Source organism: Buteo buteo, chromosome 6, assembly GCF_964188355.1.
Source record: "Buteo buteo chromosome 6, bButBut1.hap1.1, whole genome shotgun sequence".
Taxonomy (NCBI): domain Eukaryota; kingdom Metazoa; phylum Chordata; class Aves; order Accipitriformes; family Accipitridae; genus Buteo; species Buteo buteo.
This window is the reverse complement of record NC_134176.1, coordinates 19,160,450-19,183,560: the sequence shown is the minus strand read 5'-3', so window position 1 is coordinate 19,183,560 and position 23,111 is coordinate 19,160,450. Positions and strand designations below refer to the sequence as shown.

Genomic DNA, 23,111 nt, shown 5'->3' with positions numbered 1-23,111 from the left:
CATATTTGTAACCTTATTCAGTAGCAGGAGGTGATAGTATTCAAAATCTAAAACCCTGTCAGGTTAGGAAAGACTGCTGCAGAAAGCAGTAAGAAGATTAAAAGTGATCTCCAGAGTGATTTCCAAAAAACAATTTAAAAATAACTTAATTTGTATTACATCAACATTAAAAATGCTCTCTCAAAATGGAAAGCTAACAGCTTTCATTTGCCTTCATTTTCACTGCACATAGTCCACCAGCCACTAAAAGATAATAACAAAAACCCCAAAGCAAAAAACCCTCAGAAAATAAAAACGTGTATTTATTTAAAAAACTGTGTGAATTACTTTTCTTTCCCCTATCACATCAAAGTTTTCTTTCCCCTTCCTTTTGCTTGTGTGACCCTAACTGTATCTAATAACCCCTTCAATGACAACTGTCAAATGACAGGCCTGAAGCTTGTAAGCAATAGGTCTGAAAAAGAGGGTCAGTGATATTGCTAGCTTGCTTCATTCTAATAGTATTCACAAGCCAAAGAATAGAGCCCCAAGTGTATTGTATTTTGTCCAGACATATCTCAAAGTCTAAATAAAATGCAGTAGTGTGTAAATCCTAGAAACAAAGGGTGCCACAGATTTTCTTTTCTTTAAAAAAAAGTATTTATAACACTTGAAGGGTTTCTGCTAAGTGGTAAGAAACTGAAAACAAGGTTAATGGTGTAAATGAAAACAGGAGGAGGAAATAAAAGAGCCTATGGATCCCTTTAAATTCAGATAAAGCCTGAAGCTTTTAAATCATGAAGGGTTACACTCTTTACAAACAAAGAGCCTAATGTTAACTTTCTGTAATTCATACTCCATAACTTATAAAACCACAGGGAAAAAGAGAAACCAGTAACTTGCCTAATAATTTGCAGAGCTGTTTGTAGGTTATATTTTGTCTAACATTAAGAAGCTCAGTCAGATATATCATCTTTCATCAATAAAAACCAGGTGTTCTACATATCTAGTACCTTGGATTTTAACAGTAATTGTAGTTTCATCTATACAGTGAGCAATATATTAATGAGATAAAATGACAAATGGGCTATCAAGTCCAAGAACATTGTCCTGATCCAATTTATAGAACTATTAAGATTTATCTGAATTTCATCTATATTTTAAAATAATCTGTTTATCTGGCTATCATATCTGATGATTTTTTTCATTGTCCCAGGATTGTACTTATTAGTTGAAGCAAACACACCTTCAGTTACTATTCTGGACATCCCACTGATACGTCAAGTGTCTTGCTGATGGGTACAATGTTATTTAAGAATTTTACCTTCAAGTAGTTTTATAAAGAGGATTTAAGAGCAGTTAAGTTCTTGGCTCCAAATAAATATCAACAAGATCAATTTTCAATCTTCATAGCTTCATTTTGAATTTAATTCAAGAATTACGTGAAAAGCTAGTAAGTATATACATACAATGTACATATTCCAACACATGTGTTTGAAAGACATCATAATCCCATGTTCATAAATGAACTACCATAGGGTAACAAGAGGCCACAGATCAGCATCTTGAATATACATAGTAGTTCAGAGGAGCTCTGTCCCTTTTTAGACTACTAGCACTATATTCGAAGAGATCAGAATGAGAGAACAGTCAGAAGGACAGCTAGCAGACATATATTAAGGCACACTAATGTATTGTCTGACTGTAAGGGTGCATTGAAGTCCTAAGAAAATAAATATTAGACATCTTTTAGTTGAGTTACCAAAATGGTAACACTGCATCAATGAAAGATGAACCATGCAATTCTTCAATAAGCAAATCATCCCAGCTTACCCTTTCTATCTCCTGAAGGTACAGAAGAGCAATATCCCCAGCCTTCTCGTAGCATGTAACAATTTCTTGTTCACGGTCCACATGGAGGTTGCTAGCTGAAGAAGAAATTGGCAACTTCTCAAGACAGAGACCTGGGGGGTTGGGGGCGGGGAGTGAGGAAACCAAATGAAGCATTAAAATCTAATGTCATATAATATTATACCTAAAAAACAGTCCAGGCTAAGCCCCTTTGGTCAGGAGAAAAAAAAACAAAGAAAAAAATTTAAAAATTACCAAAAACTTACAAAGGTATGATCCTCTGATACAAACACTAATAGATAAATAAATAAGAGTGACTTTTCCTTAATAATTGTAAAACCAGAAGGAGCCACTTTTTCTAAAGCAATTTTGATTTAAAAGACATTATGACAGTCTACCACAAAAGTGCCTAGTGTCTTTCTAGACCAGTTCTAAATTACTGAATACATCTTCACTTCTCCAGAGTGCTCACAGAAACCAAGGCAGGGTGAAGAAAGGCACCCAAGGTAATACTAAACTTAGTAACTATGCAAGGCAGAAGCACCTACAAAAACAAATATATTTTTTAAAAAATAAGGGTTTAGGAAGTTTAACTTTTGTATTTAAATTTAGTAAGTGATAGCTCGCTTTCATCAAGGCACAGAAGTCTTTTCCATTCAGGATTTATGCAACAAATACATTATCTGGTGCTCTGAAGGAAAAAAAAAAAAAAAAAAGTCTTCGCTTGTCTAAAATAAAAACCCAACAACTCTTACTAATCAATGCTATCTCCTACACAAGCCACATCTATTATGGTTATTCTCTAGAAAATTAGAGAAAACTGCTGGAAAAGACCTAGAGAATACTAATCCATTTATCTGACCAAGGAATCAACCAACCCCAGACACTTCTCTAACCTGTTCTTAAAAGCCTCTGACAATAGGGATGCCTTGGCCTTGCTATGCAAATTATTACAGAGCTCAACTATTCTCACAATTAGTATTTTTTCCTAACGTCTAGATCTCCCTCCCTAGATTAATTACTCCTAGTCTTCTTCACTGAGAGATTATTCCTTTCTTTACAAAACATTTTTTTCAATGTTTATCTAGAGAGGGAGAAAGACATGCTTGCAACAAAAATGTCAATTCTCACTCATTTCACTTTTCATGCTTCCTTTACAGCTAATCATTTTTATCTCCTCCAGACACTTTCCAACTATTTACCTCTATCTTGACTCCCTGTGCCAAAACTGGATACATGGCTCCACTTGAGGCCTCAATAGCACTGAGCACGTAAGATTAAAGACTTCCTGGTTTTGATGGAGGATACATTAAAAAAATAAAATACAAATCGACAGAATTTTAGTGCCTTCCCTTACATATTAGTAAAACATTGTCTTCTGTTTATGATCTGCAACAGATCATATTCTGCAAGCCTACTGCTTCATCTGTTAATCTATCTTATGTTTATTTGATTAATTATTTGTATTATAAGTATAGCACTTTCCACATGTTCCTAAGAGATTATTTCAGGTCATTCTTCCAGTTTGTCAGCAGTAAGCGCTGATCCTAAAGTGCCTTCAACTGTTCCCACATTAATATAATTCACAATTTAAATGACCGTATTCTCAATTCATCGTCCAAGGTTTTGAGAGTCCATTGCTGGAGAAACTAAAAACAAAAACAACAACAAAACACATAGTTATATATTGGGCAGATGTCTGCAGAATGCCAGATAGTACAAAACCCCAGTTTAGAGAATAGTTTATCAAAGGATTTCTGTCCATCAATACTGTAAGGTGGGAACAGTATGTTTCACTGGATTTACAATAGTTTTCTTACTAAAACAACTTGGGAAGACACAGTCATGGAATCCGGAGTTTGTTTATTGATAAACTCAAAACTATGCAGTATTTGTGATCTCCAGATTCTTTTAAACTGGAACTTTAAGTTTCAATATCTCCCTGTAGAAGTATAACTTATCTGTATAAAAAACCACTAAGCCATATTTCTGGCTTGAGAGGATGCCTTAAGTCTGTATCAGAGTTTGTTGGCCACCTTGACCCTCCAATTCCCCCTGCTACTAGTAAAAACAATGTATATCCTACAGCTTTATTTGCTAGCTATACATTCAGTTAAGACAAAATCCTGACTTCAGTACTAACTGCTCTGCTAAAGACAAAATAAATTTTAATATATTTTTCAAAAACCTACACAACATTCCCGAAACACAGCAAACAAACAAGTAGTCTGTCTCTTAAAAATCTGCCAAACCTGAGTACAACAGACACTGGATTTTTCTGGCATGTTATGGTTTTCACCTAAACATATCTCTAAAAATTAACTATATTTGAAAATAATCTAGGGTAGCCTACGCCAATCCACTTTCTTTCAATTTTTCAATCAAATAGCAAATATCTGAGATGGGTTTTTTTGCTAACTGTAAGTCATAGACCCAAAAGCAGCAAGATTAAACTATAGAAAAAGGTCAGTTGTCCTGCTACTGCAGTAGGCTTGAACGGACCCTCTGATAAGAAGATCTAAATGTAAGGTTGATACTGAATAGGAAGTTTACAGTATCCTACACAACCTTCAAACTCAGACTTAGAGGTGACCATAAAATACAATAAATGAGCTGCAATAAAAATGTCAAATAACTGAAAGCACCAGATAGCTGGTAAGCGGATCACTCCTCTCCATCCCTTCTCGCCCATGACATGAACAGCCAGTACCCACAGTAATCCTCCACTACATGAAACATATTAATCAATGGGCTATTTGTAGATTTGACTTGGATTTGTTATTTCTATTTTTATACTTTATGGCCACAACTATAATCTTTTTAATCTGAAAAACTCACTAGAAGAACATTCTCTCATTTTAGCTGAGAATTTTCTTTAAGATACGAAAGCACCTCACTGCTCTGCCAGAAACTTTAAGTAATGCAGAAGGGAAGTACAAAAGTATATAATGCTATTTCTTAGAGTAACTTCACTATCCAACTAGTATTCATTGTATTTTTCCTGGTATGTTTATTACAACCTGGGAAAGTATGTATATTTTAAGCATGCAATGCTTTGGAGCAGGAAGTTCATTTGGAGAACTATCCTGAAATGACCACTTAACAGGATGGTTTGGACACCTCATTTGTTTTGATGACACAGGAATAATTACAATTCAATACTGTATTAAAAATGAAACTATACCAACTAGAAGAAAAACCCTGAATAAATTATGATTTCTGTAACAGGTTAGAGTCCCTCCAGACTATTCATTTAATTTTTCTCTTAAATAAAGATGAAATTTAAGAAATTATGTATTAAAGTACATAAAAGTATCATTTAATTTTAAATAGACATAAATAGCAACATAGCAATAACAACCACATAATATACTGCCCACTTTTTCATAAGAATACTAAGAGATGATAGAAATGTAATTAAAATAGGGATTATTACATCAGGCCCCAAAAAAGAACAAGCAAGTGGTAACATACAGAATTGAGAAACACATGAATTTCAAAAAAATACATATCGTCCTAAATTATCTGGTGAAGACTTTTGCATATATTCAGACAAGTCAGTTCTCCCCTTTGCGCTTGTTCCCATACCTGCCAGGCAGGTATCTCTGGTATCCTCTCTCAAAAGGGCAGGCAGGAATTTCTTCAACTGTTTATAAACTGCTTTGAGATATTCAGAAAAGAGGTGGCTGTTACTTCTATAAAATATTACTGCATTTGTTGTAAAGGTCATAGCTATTGGTTTATTTTGTTTTATTCTGCGTTCAAGAATATCATGTCAATTGGTATCACAAGTTGACTTTGATATTCATGGCTTTTAAGTTTAAGACCTTCCAGTCAAAATCACCTACAAGTAAGCACTTCCAATGAACTGGGTCAGTTTTATTTTGGGAAGACACTTATCTCATACATATCTAGTCCTGATACCAAGCAAGATGACTCCTGAGGGAAAAGTGAGAAGCAGTGAAATGAATACGAGTCTGTACTAGTTAAGTTTACATGTTTTGCAAAGTAACTCTAAAATTACATGATAACTTGCAAAGGTTTTCTTTAAATCTTCAAAAACTTTATAAATAATCCATATGTTGTAAAAGATTCAGAAAGCAAACAGTAGATAGTTTTATCACTTATTTCAAGGGGCATTCTTGAGTCTATGGTCTCAAATCAGTGGTCAAGGTTATGCCAAGTAAACTATTTCATTTTTTACAAATACAAGAGCAGACCAGCCCTACCACCACATACGCACATGCTGACCACAACCCAAAAAAGAGAACCCCTCAGTAAGAACAAGTAACAAACTAAAAATTTTTAAGAAATCCTGGTGCAAAAGATTTGCTTATTCTTAGATGACCAACCGTTTTGATGTTAAGGACAATGACAGTAATTACTTTTCATTTACAAACCACTTAAAAAAAAAAAAAGCAAACTTATAAGTTCCGTAGAAAAGGTCATTAACTAACAATCCCATTTCATTATAGAGAGTAAAATAAAAATTACTGTAAGGTCAAAAGGGAATTCACAGCACAGTTCAGATCTTTACCAAGTACTCTCACCACCCAGACCATTACTAAGACCATTAAAAAAACCCCTAAAACACAAGGCTGACAAAAGCTTATCACATTTACTGCACTGTATATCTGAGGATTTTCCATTATGCCAGTCAGTACCTTGTCTGTATAAATTTTAGAAACCACAAATAATAATGGCCCCCATGGTTTATCTACTCTTTTCAGTAGACAAGTAAAGAGACAGAAGAAAAAGAGTGAAAGACTATTTTATACTTAAGTAATTAAACATGCTTTTGCAAAAGAGAAAGAGCTGCATGAATAGATAAAGATTTCTGGATTTGTTTCCTCTTTTTCTTAAACGGACACATAAAATCCAAGTGTGTTTGAGTATACAGCACTTACTCTTCTCTATATGATATGCAAAGCAACACTGCTAAGCGTTCCAAATGCTGTAAACACAAAACCCCCCTTTCATCTCCTTTCAAAGAAACTTCATATTTAGTTCATATATTTAGATCAAACAATTATAGATTATGGCAAACGTTTATTAGTAATTTTAAAAGAAGAACTGAAACAATCTGAGTTACTGCTATCAAGGAACTCCCACAGTTTATTTTTCAGTTTAGGACAAACATTGCTAATCTTATGGAAGAGAAGGACTTATTTCTAGAAGTCCTCGATCAAAGATCGTGACTTGCTTGCAGTGAATTATTTTAGAAAGCAAAGCATGAATTTTTTTCCTCTTCAATTCTGTACTGGTATTTGTAAATTAATTATTATAAAGGAAAGGAGGAAAAGGAAGATCAGAGAGTAGGGAAATATAAGAAACTACCTCTTACTTTCACAGTTAATGCAGACACATTGTCTTAGTAGAAACTGCCTATTTATTTAGACAATCTAAGGAAACACAAATAATTAATTTTTCTGATTTTTCAAGTACCTTCTATTGCCCATCCCCCCAAACCAAGACACAGGGAAAAAAGTCCCCAACAGCTTTCAGGATGCAGGATCTCCTCTATGGCTAGTTTCATACCCAGCTGGCTTTCCAGAAAAGGAATTGGAGAGAAGGTCAATACCCTCTTCTCTCAGCATACTTGAATTTAAGGGAAGCTGCTCTGGCTAGCCACGCTTTTAAACACAAACTACTTACAGAGAATTAAATTTCATTCTAGATTACACATAAAGCAACATAAGCACAACTATCCAGAGTTGAAGACAGCTTTTTATCACATATATTCATACTACAATGTCATTTCATTAGTACGGCTTTTCTAATGCCATAGTTATGGTAGTGTTTCTAAGTGTCTTGAAGTTTCCCAAAGTTAAAAACAGAAAAGAAAAAAAAAAAACAGGAACACTCATCTCTTTTCTGAAGTGAACACTTACTTACTAATCCAAGCAGTCAAAACCATAACAATATTTTGGGATTTCTTGTACTATTGTCTGAGATAACTGTTGTGAAATGATTGGTCACACTTTTCCTCTAAATGTAGTGACATTCAAATCTTTGTATTTTCTAAGAGTACAAAATAGACATTTACAGTATTTTTAAACAGAAGAGATCAGTATTTTCACATATGCGTTTGTTTCTTAAGAACCATGTGCCAGCCAAATCTTGCTTTACAGTACATCCCTTTGACAGACAAGCACCTTCTAGAGGGGCTGAAAAAGTTCAAACTAGAGATAACAGCAGGGAAAAAGACTGGTAACTGCTGTAGATCCTGGACTGAGTGAATCTGTCTGATGAACCCTCCCCAAAGCAGAAGAGCTGCACACCAGTATAGGGAGTCGTCATCATGGAAGCTGTGAGCTCAGGAGAAAGGAGATGGTTTAACTACAGAATTGATACTGTTTTGCTGTAAATTATCAGGATTGCTCCTACAAGCACCTCTGAGGAAAAAACACCAGGCTCCACTGTGACACCAGTTTTTCCTGTGGCATGAGAAAAAAAGCCAGAATCACTAATTTTTAATTTTGGCCGAAGATTTTCTCCCTCTCCTCGCTATGCCAAAGCCAAGATTCTGAATAAATTCTAAAGATTTGGGAGAAGCTAAGAACAAGAAAAACACACCACCAAAATGCTCAAGTCCTAAAGAAGTCTATTTTAATAAGAAGCATATTATTTTCATTCAGTGTTTGGATTTCAAATACCGAATCTAAAAGCAGCACTGAGGAAAGCAGGGCAAACTCCTGGGTTCCTCCCAGTCCCTGCTCCACCAGGGCAGAAGTCATAAAAATAGACTAGGGAAAGACAAGCTTTAACAAAGTTTGAAGTATCCTATGGCATAGGCTTCCTAGCCATGGTCTGCAAACTACTTGCTGAAGGGCCGCAATGTTTGCACAACAATGTAGGAGGAGGGAACTTAAGCTGAGTTCTTGACTCATTGCCTAATGAGGCTAGAGAACGCCAGCATAACTACTAAAACAGCTTTCATTTAGCATTCTTCCATGAAGAGCTGCTTGGTGTCTGCTGATACAGGCTAGCATTGCACAAGATCCCATTACAATCGTATATGATTAAGGTTAAGTGCAGCATCTTCTGCTAACTGCAAAGTAGCAATTCACATGCACCTGACACTTCCACCAAACCTAATGAGCATTTCCATGTTTCTGTAAATAGAACTAATTAATAGCCAAGCATTTAACTTGGTAAATGCAACATTAAATTTGAATATGGGTCAGCAGCAGTAAAGACAGTCTCACCTTACTTAACATACATCATCTAAATATAAACACAGTTATTTGAACAGGCAATCTGAGACGTAAAACAGCCTGCAGCAATAAGGCTACAATCCTGTAATGTCACACACTAACTTACAGACAACATCCCTCACATACTTAAGAATTTGTTACTGTAATACAATATAGCCATCTTAGTAGACTACTCCAGGTATCTGTCAATCTATACACTATAGTAAATATAAATACAACTTCTTTACTAAAATCAAGTTTACAAAGTTGCAGACTTTAAGGAACGTCAGACCTGTAAAAATTTACATTTAAAAATGCCCCACTCAATTTTTTCAAGTACATCTTTGAATCTAAGAAAATTCTGTATTTAATATCAAAACTATGACCTTTTTAATACTCTATCCCCACAATACCTTCTATATATGCATACAGTCATTACTCAGAAGCACAGCATCAAAATCAGCTCTTTTCTTAAAGTAAGGAAAACACCAGAACTAATCCAGAACAGTATTCTATGGGCGCACGCACACACAGACACACAAAAAAATATCAGTGTAAGGTCAAAAAAGTATGCCTGTCCATGCAGCCAACCACATGAAAGAAGATCGTCCTTCACTACATTTCTGTTTTTAACTTGTGAATTTGAGGAAATGGTGAAGCCAGGAAAATATCAGAATTACACTACATTCAGTGTACTGCGTGGTTAGCTCCTTGCAACTTTTGCATGAGGGATATCTAAACAGTGCTGAGTCCTGACCTATGCTAATCCAGTTTCTGAGGCTTTGCCTCATGCATATTCACGTGACTAGTCTATTCTCTGTTGTTCTAATGGACACAGAAGCAGTTAACTTTTCATCAGACCACTCTTGCACCTTCTTCTAGTCAAGAAAAAGTGTAAGACATCACTACTAGCAGTGGCTTTTGTTGCCAAAAGCCAGAAGAAAAACAAAACCAACTTTGTCCTGTTCCTTGAATTTCTTTCCAAAGCATTTTTTTTGCTCACCATTATAAATAACTGTCCATGAGCTTTTGGGTCTGATAAATACAGCAGTTCCTTTATCACCACACTAACAATTCTGAACATTTTCCCTAGGAGGAGTGACAGACAGGAACCAGCACTGCTCAGGCACTGAGGCCCTGTGATTCCCCCGCACATCACAGGCTGGCAAAGAGCCGCATGTAAAGGAAACAGAAAAGATTTCAAAGGTAATTTGATAGAATTTTTCTTAGAATTTTGTTGAAATTTTACAATGTTGCATTTTCACAAATTAATCAAGAAGCTTTCTTTGGAAGATTTGAAGCATTTCACTAGGTAGACATTTCCAAGAAAAGAACAACAATCTTTTAATCTTCCTTGCTGTGTTTGAGAGCCTTTGAATCCTTTGCTTGACTCACTATCATTCTATATTATGCTTCTCACTTATATTCTTCTAAATATGCTTTATATTCTTCTAAATATGCTGCCCTCAGCAACAGCTATAAGCAGCACAGAGACTTAAAAGCATTCTTTTAAAGATATATATGCATTTAATTCATTTGCATAACAAAAAAATTGAGGACCTGCTTTGTGAGCATGCTGCAGGCAGCGGATGGCTTTAGTTCTTTGGTCTAATGACAGAGTTACTCCAAGCTGAAGACTGCAGGGGTGTGAAGACACTAAAATTCATGTTCTGGACTATTGTAATGAAAACCTTTGTAATGAAGACTATTGTAAAGTAATGAACATTTTGCAGTGAGGTTTACAAACAACCTTGATGGATGATGCATTCAGACACACTAATTTTGAAGATTCCGAAGAGGCAGTAAGAATTCTCCTCTTCTGATTTTTGTCTCCTCTTACTTTCTAACAACATAAATACATACAGACATACATTTATATATGTGCACACACAAAAATACACACACCCTCCCTCCACAGCTGAGCAAGTGTTTGGGGATCTCACTTCCCCTACCATGTTCCGATTCCATTTTCTCTCCCCACAACTGTCACTACTGTTGCTCCCCTTCTTTCTAGCCATCAGATAAAACTAAAAGCAAAATTTAGCTTGAACCTGACCTTGGACCCATTTTTGCACTTCCATTGCATCCATACACACATGGTGAATCTTCCTTTGCTGTGAAGAACAGAAAGACATACTTTGTATGTTCCATAGGCAAGAGTAAGATGGGACATATGGAAAGCAGGTAATTTCTAAGGGCTTGTTGTGAACTGTTAACTCTCTCGGGTTACAGCGTAACGTGCTCATTTAAGTGCCCTGTAAGAGCTGTAGAAGAAGAAATATCTCAACTTAAGCATCCCTCTCAATCTAGCACATCTGAGGTTACAGAATTAAACCTCAGAGTGAGAAGGTAAGCACTTGGAGGTGGTCCCACCTTAAATAAGGAAAAAAATTTTAAAGCCATTAAAAATTACCATTAGTTATCTGCCCTACGCCTTTGTCAGAGGCAAATACATCACTATCAGACCACTACACAATAGTATACAAGACTGCAAGTCCACTGGTACTGGATTTGCCCCAAACTGGATTGAAATGGGGCAACTAGAACAGATATCTATAACTGCCTCTGTGTTGCCGCACTGAACAGCGGAGCCGGGCTGGTGCTTGCAAACAGGCAGCACAGACAGTTCCTCATTGCTTAATAATATGGTGCTATGTTCATGACTGCCAAAGAAATAAAATCTAGATACTCAGAAGAGTTTTATCTTTATATAATCAGGTTATCATTGAACTTGCAAGCAGAAATACAAATCCCAATGAAGCACAAAATCCCTGTAAGAATAACTTGTATTTAGTCGGGTAATACCTACAAGCCTCAATCACCCCAGAAGAGCCTCAGAATTGAGACTGGAAAGTTCTATAGTCCACTCTCACAAGGAGAAAGAAGAAATTCCAAGGGTAAGGGGTAAAAGAGTAGGAATTAACTGTACACTATTGGGTAGAAACAGATGCTATTTAGCTGTCAATTACTCTAAACTTAGCTAGACATTGAATACTAAATTTAAGACTGCTCTGTGACTTCTACCTCATTCTAGAGAACACAGAACACTATATTCTTGCAACCTGCTACCATGGGAAGAAGGGATAATAAATTTTATTAATCCTCCATTCAAACTGGAAACATAGTAGCAAAAAAAAGGTTATTCTGCACATGAACAGAACAAAACACCAATAGTTTGCTCAGGTTACCTGGTAGCCAGTCACCCAGTAGAAGTGACCAAACTAATGAAGTCTGATCAAGATTAGATCAGGCTTGACATGACAGATTGCAATGTTTAAGTATAAAACTTGAAATCACAAGCAAAACACCCTCCATCACATCTAGGCAGAAGACATGCTGGTTTTCTTCTCTCTCTCTTTTTTTAAATAAGCTGAACCTACAAAACATTCCAGGGTACAAAAGATACATATTTTACTATTTTCTAATAAATTATTTTTACATTAAGTAAAATTGATCATACTAATCCTTTCTGCAAAATTGATGCCTTTATGTTTCGAGGGTTATATATCCTTATGAGGTCAAATAAAACAGAACCAGAAGAGTTGAGCTCTGGGAAAAGATTCAATTAAATTACTGGGAGTCCTTGGAGATATAAGTAAATTTAGGTACTTAAAGTTGATCAAGTCCAAGATTGCATTTTCATGGGAAGAACATGACAAGTTCAACAGACATTCTCACACATTTAAAAAACAAAGAACACAACCCAAAACCACAAAGCTGAGTGGAAGTCTACCCATACCAGACATTGACAAAAAGCCCACACAGATGCTGTGTGAGAGAACTGGGCAGGTTTACATCATACATAAGAACTCCCAATGTACTCCCTTCCCACTTTAATCTAAATATTGCCTAGATTTAGGAAGCATCATTTTGTCTCTCCTACCAGTTAGTTCTCTTATTTCCTTGACATCTCTATAGAGAATGATTCATGCTTGTCTAACATTTACTAGAGGACTATGTTGGTGGAAAACAGTGACTCTCTTCCAAGACTAATGTTAGAAACAATTCTTGACCAGTTGTCAGTGAATGCTATTGAAGTCTCTCATAAATTGTGTTTGCTGACTTTGACACTTCTCTTCCCATAACAAAAAGTACATATGCAACCAAACCCAAGCTTAAATACAGCAGACCAAAGCAAACATTTAAAACACAGTAAATTCTAATAAACCTATGGCATACAAACTGCCACTTTCCTCAACACACTGACCCAGCTTGCAGTCTATTAATGAGTTTTCTAAACTGAAGTGGCACTGCCACCTTAAGACACAAGGCCAGCATTGCAATTTTCACTATACTAGACCAGTAAAAAAAAACCAAAAAACAACCAAAAACCTCACTTTCTGAATTTTTTATAAAAAGATATTAATGTAAAAAAAAAATTCAAAAATAAAACTGTGCAAGAAATGCACTGCTTTAAGTATATTATCATGTTGCTACTATTTTTCTCAGTTAAGTAGCAATTTAGCTTATGTTGAGCATTTTAACATTCACTAAAAGGCATCATGGTGAATCAAAGTTCTCCAATTCTGTCCACAGCACCTGCAAAACTGCACTACTTTTGTAACTCTTAACTTTTAGCAATAGTGACAATACTTTTAGTATCTAGCCACAGTTATTGTGACATTTACATATGGAAGGACTTTTAAATACACACATCAAAAAATTTGATTGGGTGACAGCACAGTTAGAATATTAATTGAGGTAAAAGTCTGGTCAACCTAGCACAAGCTCTGAATAATTTAAAGGAGCCAAGCCATTCTCTTACTTACCTACAAATGTGGTACTCCACTGCTGTGTTGATGATATGCACGCAAAAAAATTCTTTAACTTCAGACAAGATGTGAATTAACTTTTTAAAAACTATTTCCACATTATTATAGTGAAAAGAACAATCTTACCTTTAGTAGAATATGCTTCAGCAATCATCCGTAGCCTATATGGTGGCACTGCAGCTAGCTGCAAGTCATCAACTCCAACTCTGGCATATGTGTTCAGAGCTTCTTTGTAATCACCTTCCACGTAGTTTAACTTGGCCATAATCAGGTTAGCTTCTTGTAGGAATTCTGGCTAGAAGGAATAGGAATAAGAAAGGGTTTTTTTCCCTGAGAAAACACACTTAATTCTTTCTGATAATTATTTGGTCTGTTTTCTGTATATATTCACTGTAGAAACCCTCAGGATATTTCTTGTAACAGAGCAACAAACCAACAAAATTCTGTCTTCATGTAATATTTGGGAAGCTTGCAGTAGGGGGTGAATCCACAAAATCTCACTCCACCAAGCTACTGAAAAGCATTACTGGTCATTTTATATATTCACATATTTATTTACACATGCACCAGAAATACCTCTCAGTCAGAATCCAGCTTTGCCAGGTCACAAAACTACTTAAAGGCAACCTAGCATTACTACAACCCCTCCAACGATTTTTTTTCTAACACTACAAGCACAGTTGAAAATAACATAGCATCAAAAACTTAATGATACTTGTTCCACAGCCTATATATTTAATTTGCACAATTTCTAAGTATCAGGGCAGAAGAAATGTCTTGAAAAAATTATTCATGGAAGAATAAAGAAAGAAAAGGAAGAGAAATTAATAATCTCATAAATCACAGGAAACAAAATGTTACAGATGACTGTAAAACAAGGTCCTTTTGATTTCTCAAAAGATGGACATTGAGTACAGAAAAGATAAGCTGAAGTAGTAGCTACAACAATAGTTAAGTAAAAGAACGGTCAGAATGGTTAAGAATTTCAAAAGGTTATGACAGAAAATGCTCTCAAGTATTAACCTCATTTTCCACACCTGCACACACAACTTAAGGAACCTTTCCTGAATACTTAAGAGACTATTACAGAAATTTGTGAAGTATTTTGCATTTTTAACACTTCTATTTAATGCACTACAGAGAACAATAGTTATATACTCCAAGAAAAACTTCCACAAAACAGGTTGCAAGTACTTCACTTAAGCATCCCAAGAAGTCAATGAGAATTTTCTTAGTCTTCTAATGAAAGAAGATTTAAGAAATTTATCTGAATAAAAATCCATGAAGAAACAAAGAGCCATAAAATAGCATAGTGCTGATGATGTTCTGGGAACAGCCATGATAATAAAATACCACACAAGCACGTTTCCACATTCCATTTTTCTCCATGATCAGCAGAGTATTCCAGTCAATTTCAGCTTTTCTAATTCTTGCTCAGACTGACTTACATACCTTTAGGTTTCCCCTATCAAGCGCTGCCGTGAGATGTTTCCTGACCTCGGTCAGTTTTGGCCGGGGGCCCCGTGGACTACTAGTCTGTTTAAGAGCATTTTCCTTCAAAAATTGCTCTAATTTGGACTCCCCAAGAAGAAGTTCTGCCATGTCATCTGTAAATAAAACCAAACACATGAAATATTAGAAATAAGTTTATTTCACTAACATTTCAATGGAGGCAGCCATTGCCTAAATTTTAAATACAAACTAACCAAAACACAGTGTCAAGTATTCAGATTTAACACAAGTCATGTGGTAATTTTACTTTTCAATTTATCTTTTACCTGCTTGATTCATTATAGAATCAAGTCCCCTGTGTTTTAAAGCATAATGAATTAGAACATTAACCTGAAGCCAGTATTCTCCCCTTCCTCCTTAAAAAGCAACACTTGATTTAAAAGCCTTATGTAGCTGTCTGAACGTGACAAGATACACTTCTGATACTCACTTTACCAAAAAAATGGTGTCTTTCACAAAATGCCTATTGTAGTTTCAAATGTGAATATTGATATTGGATTAATTTATGCAACTGGCTTTAAGTTACATGTCCCTTATGATGTCTTTGATCACCATCCGTATCTTGGCTGTAAGAATGTGTATCACTCAGACCTTGTTAAGGCTCCAGGCATCCCAAGCCTTCACTATGAAAGTTTCTCATCATTCTCCCTGTTTCTTAGGAGGCTTACCCCCACTTCTCAGACATGAAGGGAGAACGTAATACCAGGCTGCCCAGCAAAACTGCAGCTAGCATGTTTGCTGAAAGTCAAGAAACTGACCATCCTTTACCTTGTCCTTATGCAGGACCACTAAACTTACTTTACTGAAACATCTTGAGCAGTTCCTCTAGCGAGGAGCGAGCTGTAAAAATAATCACCTCACTATCTGGGACTTGAAAAGACCTGATCATGTCTTGTAAATAATGTCTGAATAACCCAAATTTGAACTAACAATAAATAAAATAGATTTTTAAAAAGGGGAAAGGCAAAAAGCTAACAATCAGAAAAGTGCTCACCACCCTATAACCTTTAGCACTATCCACAGAGGTTATGGGAAGGGACAGAAAGACCAGGACATGCAGAACTCAGTGTTACTGTAGAGGAAAAGCTTTCCCTCAGAAAGTGTAAAAGCATCAGCATTATCTCACCTTTTAAGTACAGCAAATTTCAGTCTCGTGTCAGTTGGACTAGTATAGGATCCATGTACAATGCCATTATACAGTAAGCTAGAAGGATCGGTGCTGTCCTATAGTATGTCCTATCAAGTAGAAAGACAAAAACCTATAATTTTTTTTTTCCTTAAAACCTCCAGCTAACTGCTGCTTCTTAAACCACAATTTCTTCAAGAGAGAGTTTAAGAGACCAGACAAATAGCAAAAGCATCAAGGGAGTGCTTATTTTTCCATTTATGTTTTTTATTTGGGAAAGATGTTTTGGGAAAGATATCCATAGTAATCTGGACATTTATTTATTCTCAACTACCATTCATTCACATTTTACTGTTTAAACACTACTGCAGAAGGGAAAGATCTCAGCATCCAGATGAAGACAAGCCATGCCACAGATGCCACCTGGTTACCAGCCTGCTTAATTTTCTGGCTTTCAGACTATAGTTGTCGAATTCACCGGTCTCAAATTTGCAGTAACAGTTCCATTCCTTTGCCCACCAAAGGTTCTCCTGATACTTCAGTTATACTCCTCTTATCTCTAGACCAGACAACACCAAATAATCTGAAGTGTCACTTTCTACATGCACTTTCTTCTTTGAAGAACACCTTTATGCCTCTTCACGTGCATTTTGTTTTGCCTAAACTGTGCACTTTCTGCTCAGTTTATCCTCCCAACAACAAAGCACTCCAGATACAGCTTTGATACATGCTAGCTAAAACTGTTGGTTCCTTGAAAGACAAGGAAGGAGAAAACAAAGTATCTCCCTGGTGCACCATTACTTTAGAGACATTTGAAGAAACAAAGACACTTGGCATCTTTCAAATACACATTAAAGGCATACAATTCTCAGTTTAGAAAAAAAAAATTACTACCACTCAATAATAAAACTACAGTATAACAATAAAATCTTATTACCCACTAACTGCCAACCAAAAAAAATGCTTTTATTTATGTATTCAATGCTCATATGGCAAACGGCACAGTTTGACATGCATCAGTAAGTCCATCATATAATTTGCACATCTCAAAGATGTTGATCAGTTTATAAAGTTTGACTGAAATGTTTTCATCTCAAACATTTGATGTACAGTTAAACACAAAAAATAATAAGAGGAGTTAAATTTAAGACCTGACAAACATAAAGGCTCCAAGTCTGTACACTACAGTATTTTAGACACAGCTTACGGTATACTGCATTGAAGGTTAGCTAATGTCCTTGCACACTGGAAATTTAACATTCTGAACAGAACTAGAATGAGAAGGTTCTGTTGTAAAGAATTATTTTGGTAATGCACAAGAAACCCATTGTTAGCTGCAGCAGGAAACGAGTTAAAGAGGACTTTAGCACTTTGTCTATCAGGACTGAGCACATTTATGACTTAATATGGCTCACACTCTTCCCTGTGTTTAGAGAACATGGAGAAAAAAAAAAAATTCTTCACTACAGCATGAGCTTTACCCCTACATTGTATCCAGATTACAGTAGAAAGCAGGGAAAGGGGCAGTAGATGCTCCCAGCATAAGCACGTGGAGGGACCAACACCAGGCTTTGAAATCCCTTGTCCACAGCCCCCATTGCTCTACCACCTTGTAGCAGCAGCAGCCACCAGCTCTGACAGTCATGGTCAACTGCACTCCCCCAGGAAAGGGCCCAAGCCAGAGATCTCAGACTGCCTCCGACCACTAGCCATAGGCCAGGACTCTGGCAGGCTCAGAGCCTGCCTGAAGACTGGGTTGAGGTTGGCCAAAGGCAAACTACTACACTTTGCCATCTGGAGAAAAGCAAGACAGTCAACTAGAAAACATCCCCTTTTATTGCACCAAACTCATCGTCCCGGACCACACCACTTATCTGTAATTTGCACAATTGCCATTTTTAATTTCATAGGTTCTCAAAACTACTATCATTTGATGTTTCTTCTAATATATTTTACCTGAAATTTTAAATCCTCTGAGAAAATAAAAGTAGAGAAGGACCCAGTTTGCTCCCATACATTCACAATGTTATCGGTATAATTCCAGGAATTTTTGAAGCAATTTACACTGATTTTGCTACTCTTTCATTGAAGTCTGTTCAGCAAAAATGAAAAACAAAAGATATTTCAATGTACTAAGTGAAGAAAAAGAAATAAGAAACATACTTCAACATTAGGGCTGGCAACTCAGGATCATACCCAGTTGAGTTTTAAACATTTCCACAGATTACAAAACCCTTCTGGACAACCTTTCCCAACATTTGACTGTTCTCACTGTGGAAATTTTTCCTTACTATCCATTCAACATTTCCCTTGTTGCAATTTTTGTCCATTGCTTCTGATACTTTCACTGTGCATTTCTGAGAAGAGGCTACCTCCATACTCAAGGAGGGATGGGAGATGGCAGCAGTAGGATCCCCTCTTAGTTCTCCCTTTCTAAGATTTAACAAATGCAGCTCGTTCAGTTGGTTCCCTTAGGTCACATACTTTTGCCCCCTTATCATCTTGGTGGCCCTCCACAGGGCTAACTCTACTATACCAATGTCTTTCTCTTGCTGGGGAACCCAAACCTAGATACAATATTCCAGATGTGGTCTCACAAGTGATAAACAGTAGGGAATAATAATTTCTCTCAAACTGCTGACTACATTCTTGCTAATACAGCGCAGCGTGCAGTCGGTCTTCATTGCCACGAGGGTTTGCTGCCAACTCACACTCCCTTTGCTGTTCACCAGGACCTTCAGATCCTTTTCTGCAAAGCTGCTTTTTAGCCAGCTGATGCCTAGGCTATACTATTACAGTTATTCTTTCTCAAGTACAGGACCATGGCATTTGCCCTTGCTGAACTTCATGAGTTTTGCCATTAGTCCATTTCTCCAGCCTGTTCAGATCCCTCTAAACAGCAGTCATATACTCCCCCCCAGTTTCCTACCACCCACAAAACCACTGAGGGTACATTCTCAATGTCTATATCACCAAGAAAAATACAAAACAATACTGACTGCAGTATCAACCCCTGAGAGGGCCCACTTCTAATAGGTCACCAATCGCATTTATTTTTATTTTTTTTTAACCTGTGATCAAGCCTCTGATCCCAGCCAGTTTTCCACCTACCTCCTAGTCCTCCTGTCTTTTCAACTGTGCTACAAGATATACTATGGGGAACTGTGTCCAAAGTCTAGACAAAGTTGAAGCCAACAATATCCACTGTCCCCACTTTATCCAGTCAGCCACTTATCATCAAAAGCTATCTGGTTGGTTAGTCCCTGATAAAGCCACGTCAACTCATCCCAATCACCTCCTCATCCTTCCAACCAGTTTCCAGGACGATTCCTGATCTTCCCAGGGCCTGAGGTTAGGCTGATCAACCTGCAGTCCCTGGATCCTCCTTCTTGACATTCTTGCAAATGGCCATACATGTCTTTTTCCAGTCACCAGAAATCACCCTTGATCATCAGGACCTTTAAAAAAATATGGCAGCATCCTTGCAATGACATTGGCCAGCTCTTTCAGCACTCTGACACAACCCACCTAGGTATCAGAAACTTGCATATGCCACCTTTACCCAACACAGTCATCCTCTGTCAGGGCATAATGCTTCACTTCATGAGACTTTTCCATCAAATGGAGTAATTTTCCATCAATATCAACAGATTTTCTGCAAGCACTGATACATATACTAAAAAGCACAAATGGTACAAACAACTGTCACTTGCTGCAATAAAGCAAATTTTCCAAGAGAAGTAATATGCTAAAATGAGATTTTTTTTATTTTTAAAGATACTCAGCATCTATTTTGTTACAGTTTATTTTCTGCATGTTCTTTCTTTTCCTTCAAACAGAAATCTTAGCATAACTGATAAAAATCAACAGCTTGCATAGCTTCAGTTTCAAGCTGCAAACTAACAAGACATTAAACTGACCAAATCTAAACCTGGTATTTCAGACTAAATCCCCTTTGTTACAGCTTTATTCCAAATTCCATATTTCATTAGCATAGCCACAGTATTATTACAAACAAATAGTAAAGTCAGATATTATGACCAACATTACCGTGTTCAAAGACAGCTTTAGCATAACACTCTGTAGGACTGCACCTTCTGCAACTGTTCCATCTCTCTGGAAATAAAAGAGTGTAAACTGCATGCACACAAGACAGCTGGTTTTGTACACCAATCCAAGGCAGGTTAGTCTTTCATGTAAGGAGTTTAACATGTGCTGTGTGAAAGGGTCTCAGAGATCAGAGGCCTGTTCCAAACTTAGAAAACTGTTTCAGAACATGTTCACAGGATGCAGTTATTTGCCTTGCAACGTATAGGTCACTGAGGGGTCCTTTCACTACAGGCATTTTACTAATAATATTCAGAATACTCCAGAGAGTGTTCCAAGTACATAATTTTTGTTTATGAGCTTCTTTAAAAAGGTGATTAGAAAAAAACAGTGGGCCTTGAAAATAATACTTGAGGTCATCATAGTAATGTGCTACTTGGGAGAAGAGCAATGAAGATTAATTTTGCTAATTGTATTTTTAAAGCTACATGGTTCTTAAAAAGGGTAAAAATATGTCAAACTGTTTACTCTAAGTTTTAAGGCATGTGCAAGTAGATACATCCTCCCTGATTTGTATTCATCAAAATCCAAGTGTTTCGTTCAACAAGCAACATTCCTCTTTCCTTTCATTCAGTTTAATGCTTCACTGAGCAAACTTCATTTCCAAAGAAGGTTGAGGAAACACAAACATCAAACAGAGCAAGGAATCCAAATGACTCTCTAAAACCAGTGCTTTGGTTCAGGAGCTGAAATATCATCAAGGCTGTTTGAAATGAAAAGAGGGAGGTCTATCATTAACGTTCTTCAACACTTCAAATAGCAGAACTTCAAACATGCCAAAGAAGAAAGTATCACACATGCCTTCCCTCTCTTATGCATTCCTTTAAGTAGGTCTCAAAAATTCTTCTGGCCCACACTCCTGTAACAAGCATTTCTTTAATTAAGTTAAATACAATAGATCTATCTTTATGGAGACAGGTAAAAAACACAGCTGGATTGTGCACCAGCTGCCAGAGATGTTTTCTTTATTCAAACTGCAAAATTGTAATGGAAGCATGTGAAACAACAAGTTTGGATGGTTACAATAGATCAGCTGATATCTTGAAGAACAGGTTAGACACCAAGGAAAAAGAAAATAAACCTTGTGCTGTTACATGTGAAAATACATTCCCTGAGGCATGAGGATTCTTAAAATGAAGTGCTGAAACCATCCCTATCAATAAAGGGGAAAATAATCATTTTGCCTGTAATGAAAGAACAGCACTGGCACATGCAAGAGCAAAGTGTAGCCATACTCTCCTCCATAGTCTAGTGGCTCAACAGCTGCACCACTGAAAGAGGACGACCAGCTTTAAAAGCTCCAATTCTCACCCATTTGTGAAGCCACAGCAGAACAAGACAGGCATAGACACAGATCTAGCACTCTGCAGAAAGTTTTTAAGATTATTCATTTTTTGTACACAGCAGAATTTCTCACACTGGAGAAAGAAAGAGGAGAGAAACAAGAAACCACCTCTGGAAATTTTAATTTAGCCTCTCTCTCTTCCCTCTCTCATCCTCCGCCCTCCACCCTAAGATAAGTTTCTTCTCTCTGACAATGACTTGAAAAAATACAGTATAGTCTCTAAAGACAGGACACAAGCAAGAACAAAGTCTTAAGTTCATGCTGGTGCATAGTCTGAAACTATCCAAACACCTTAAGATGAGAAACAACGTAGTCTATAGCACCCAGATATTTTGTTCCCACCATTGACACAAGTTAGAGAAGCTAATGATCCATACACTAGCTAGGGACAGTCACAGTGCAGCAACATGTATTACACACACTTTCCTTCAGAGGAAAGGTGGGAGAGGAGAAAACAGCCGCAACTCACCAGCAGATCTGGTTAAACTTCAAAACAAAAGCTGTTCTTCTAGGTCACCCATATACAGTACAACTCACCCTTGCCCTGTACCATTGCTATATATCATGAGACACAGCACCATAAGAGAAACAGTTACTGTCTGACTGGCTTTCATCACAGAAGTGCTGCACTCACCCAGCTGGCTAACACTGGAGGACAACAGCTCACAGAATGCAAACGATGAAAGTTACTGCAAAGCAGGATTTTCTTATTTACCAAGTCACTCATCTGCTAAGTCAGTCAGTCAGGGCCAGACACTTGCAACAAATTTTTAAATCAAATTATGGCTGAGAGTGTGCTTTATTAACAAAGCCATGGCTCGAGGCATGTCAACCATTCTATGCCAGTAAGATCGAGCATCAATGGTGCTTATAACAAAATTCCAATTATGTGGACATTTCTGAAAGAAACCATTTATGAAACCATAGCTCGAGCAGAGTTTTTAATCAGTTTTAGCTACCCCTTAAGACATCCTGAAATAACATCAGTAATGTTTGAGAAGAAATTGCTTTTCTTTTTCTGCCAGCACAGTATGAGCGATCTAGATTATATTCTTCTATGAAACACTTTATAAAAGACAGAATTAAACTGCGTAAAGTTTTTAGATACCTTGAAGTCTAGCATTCTTTCAGCCAGTCTAAAAAGATGTTTCAGAAGAAAAAAAAAAACTTAGTAAACAGTTTCAATACCATGAAGACCAGTTTCCCACTTTTAGAAAACTGAA

At 36.7% G+C, this 23,111-nt stretch overlaps 1 protein-coding gene across 4 annotated transcripts in view; it reads right to left on the bottom strand.

Moving 5' to 3' along the window:
* TTC7B (tetratricopeptide repeat domain 7B) overlaps nt 1-23,111 on the bottom strand; it is a 140,500-nt gene that overhangs the window by 103,528 nt on the left and 13,861 nt on the right. For 3 of the 4 annotated variants that reach the window (XM_075029985.1, XM_075029987.1, XM_075029988.1), the window contains exons 2-4: nt 15,251-15,405; nt 13,925-14,093; nt 1,813-1,943 (exon numbers count right to left, since the gene is read on the bottom strand). In XM_075029985.1, coding sequence (XP_074886086.1) covers nt 1,813-1,943; nt 13,925-14,093; nt 15,251-15,405 — 455 coding nt within the window. The remainder of the gene's footprint in view (nt 1-1,812; nt 1,944-13,924; nt 14,094-15,250; nt 15,406-23,111) is intronic. The other variant, XM_075029986.1, reaches the window with a different exon arrangement.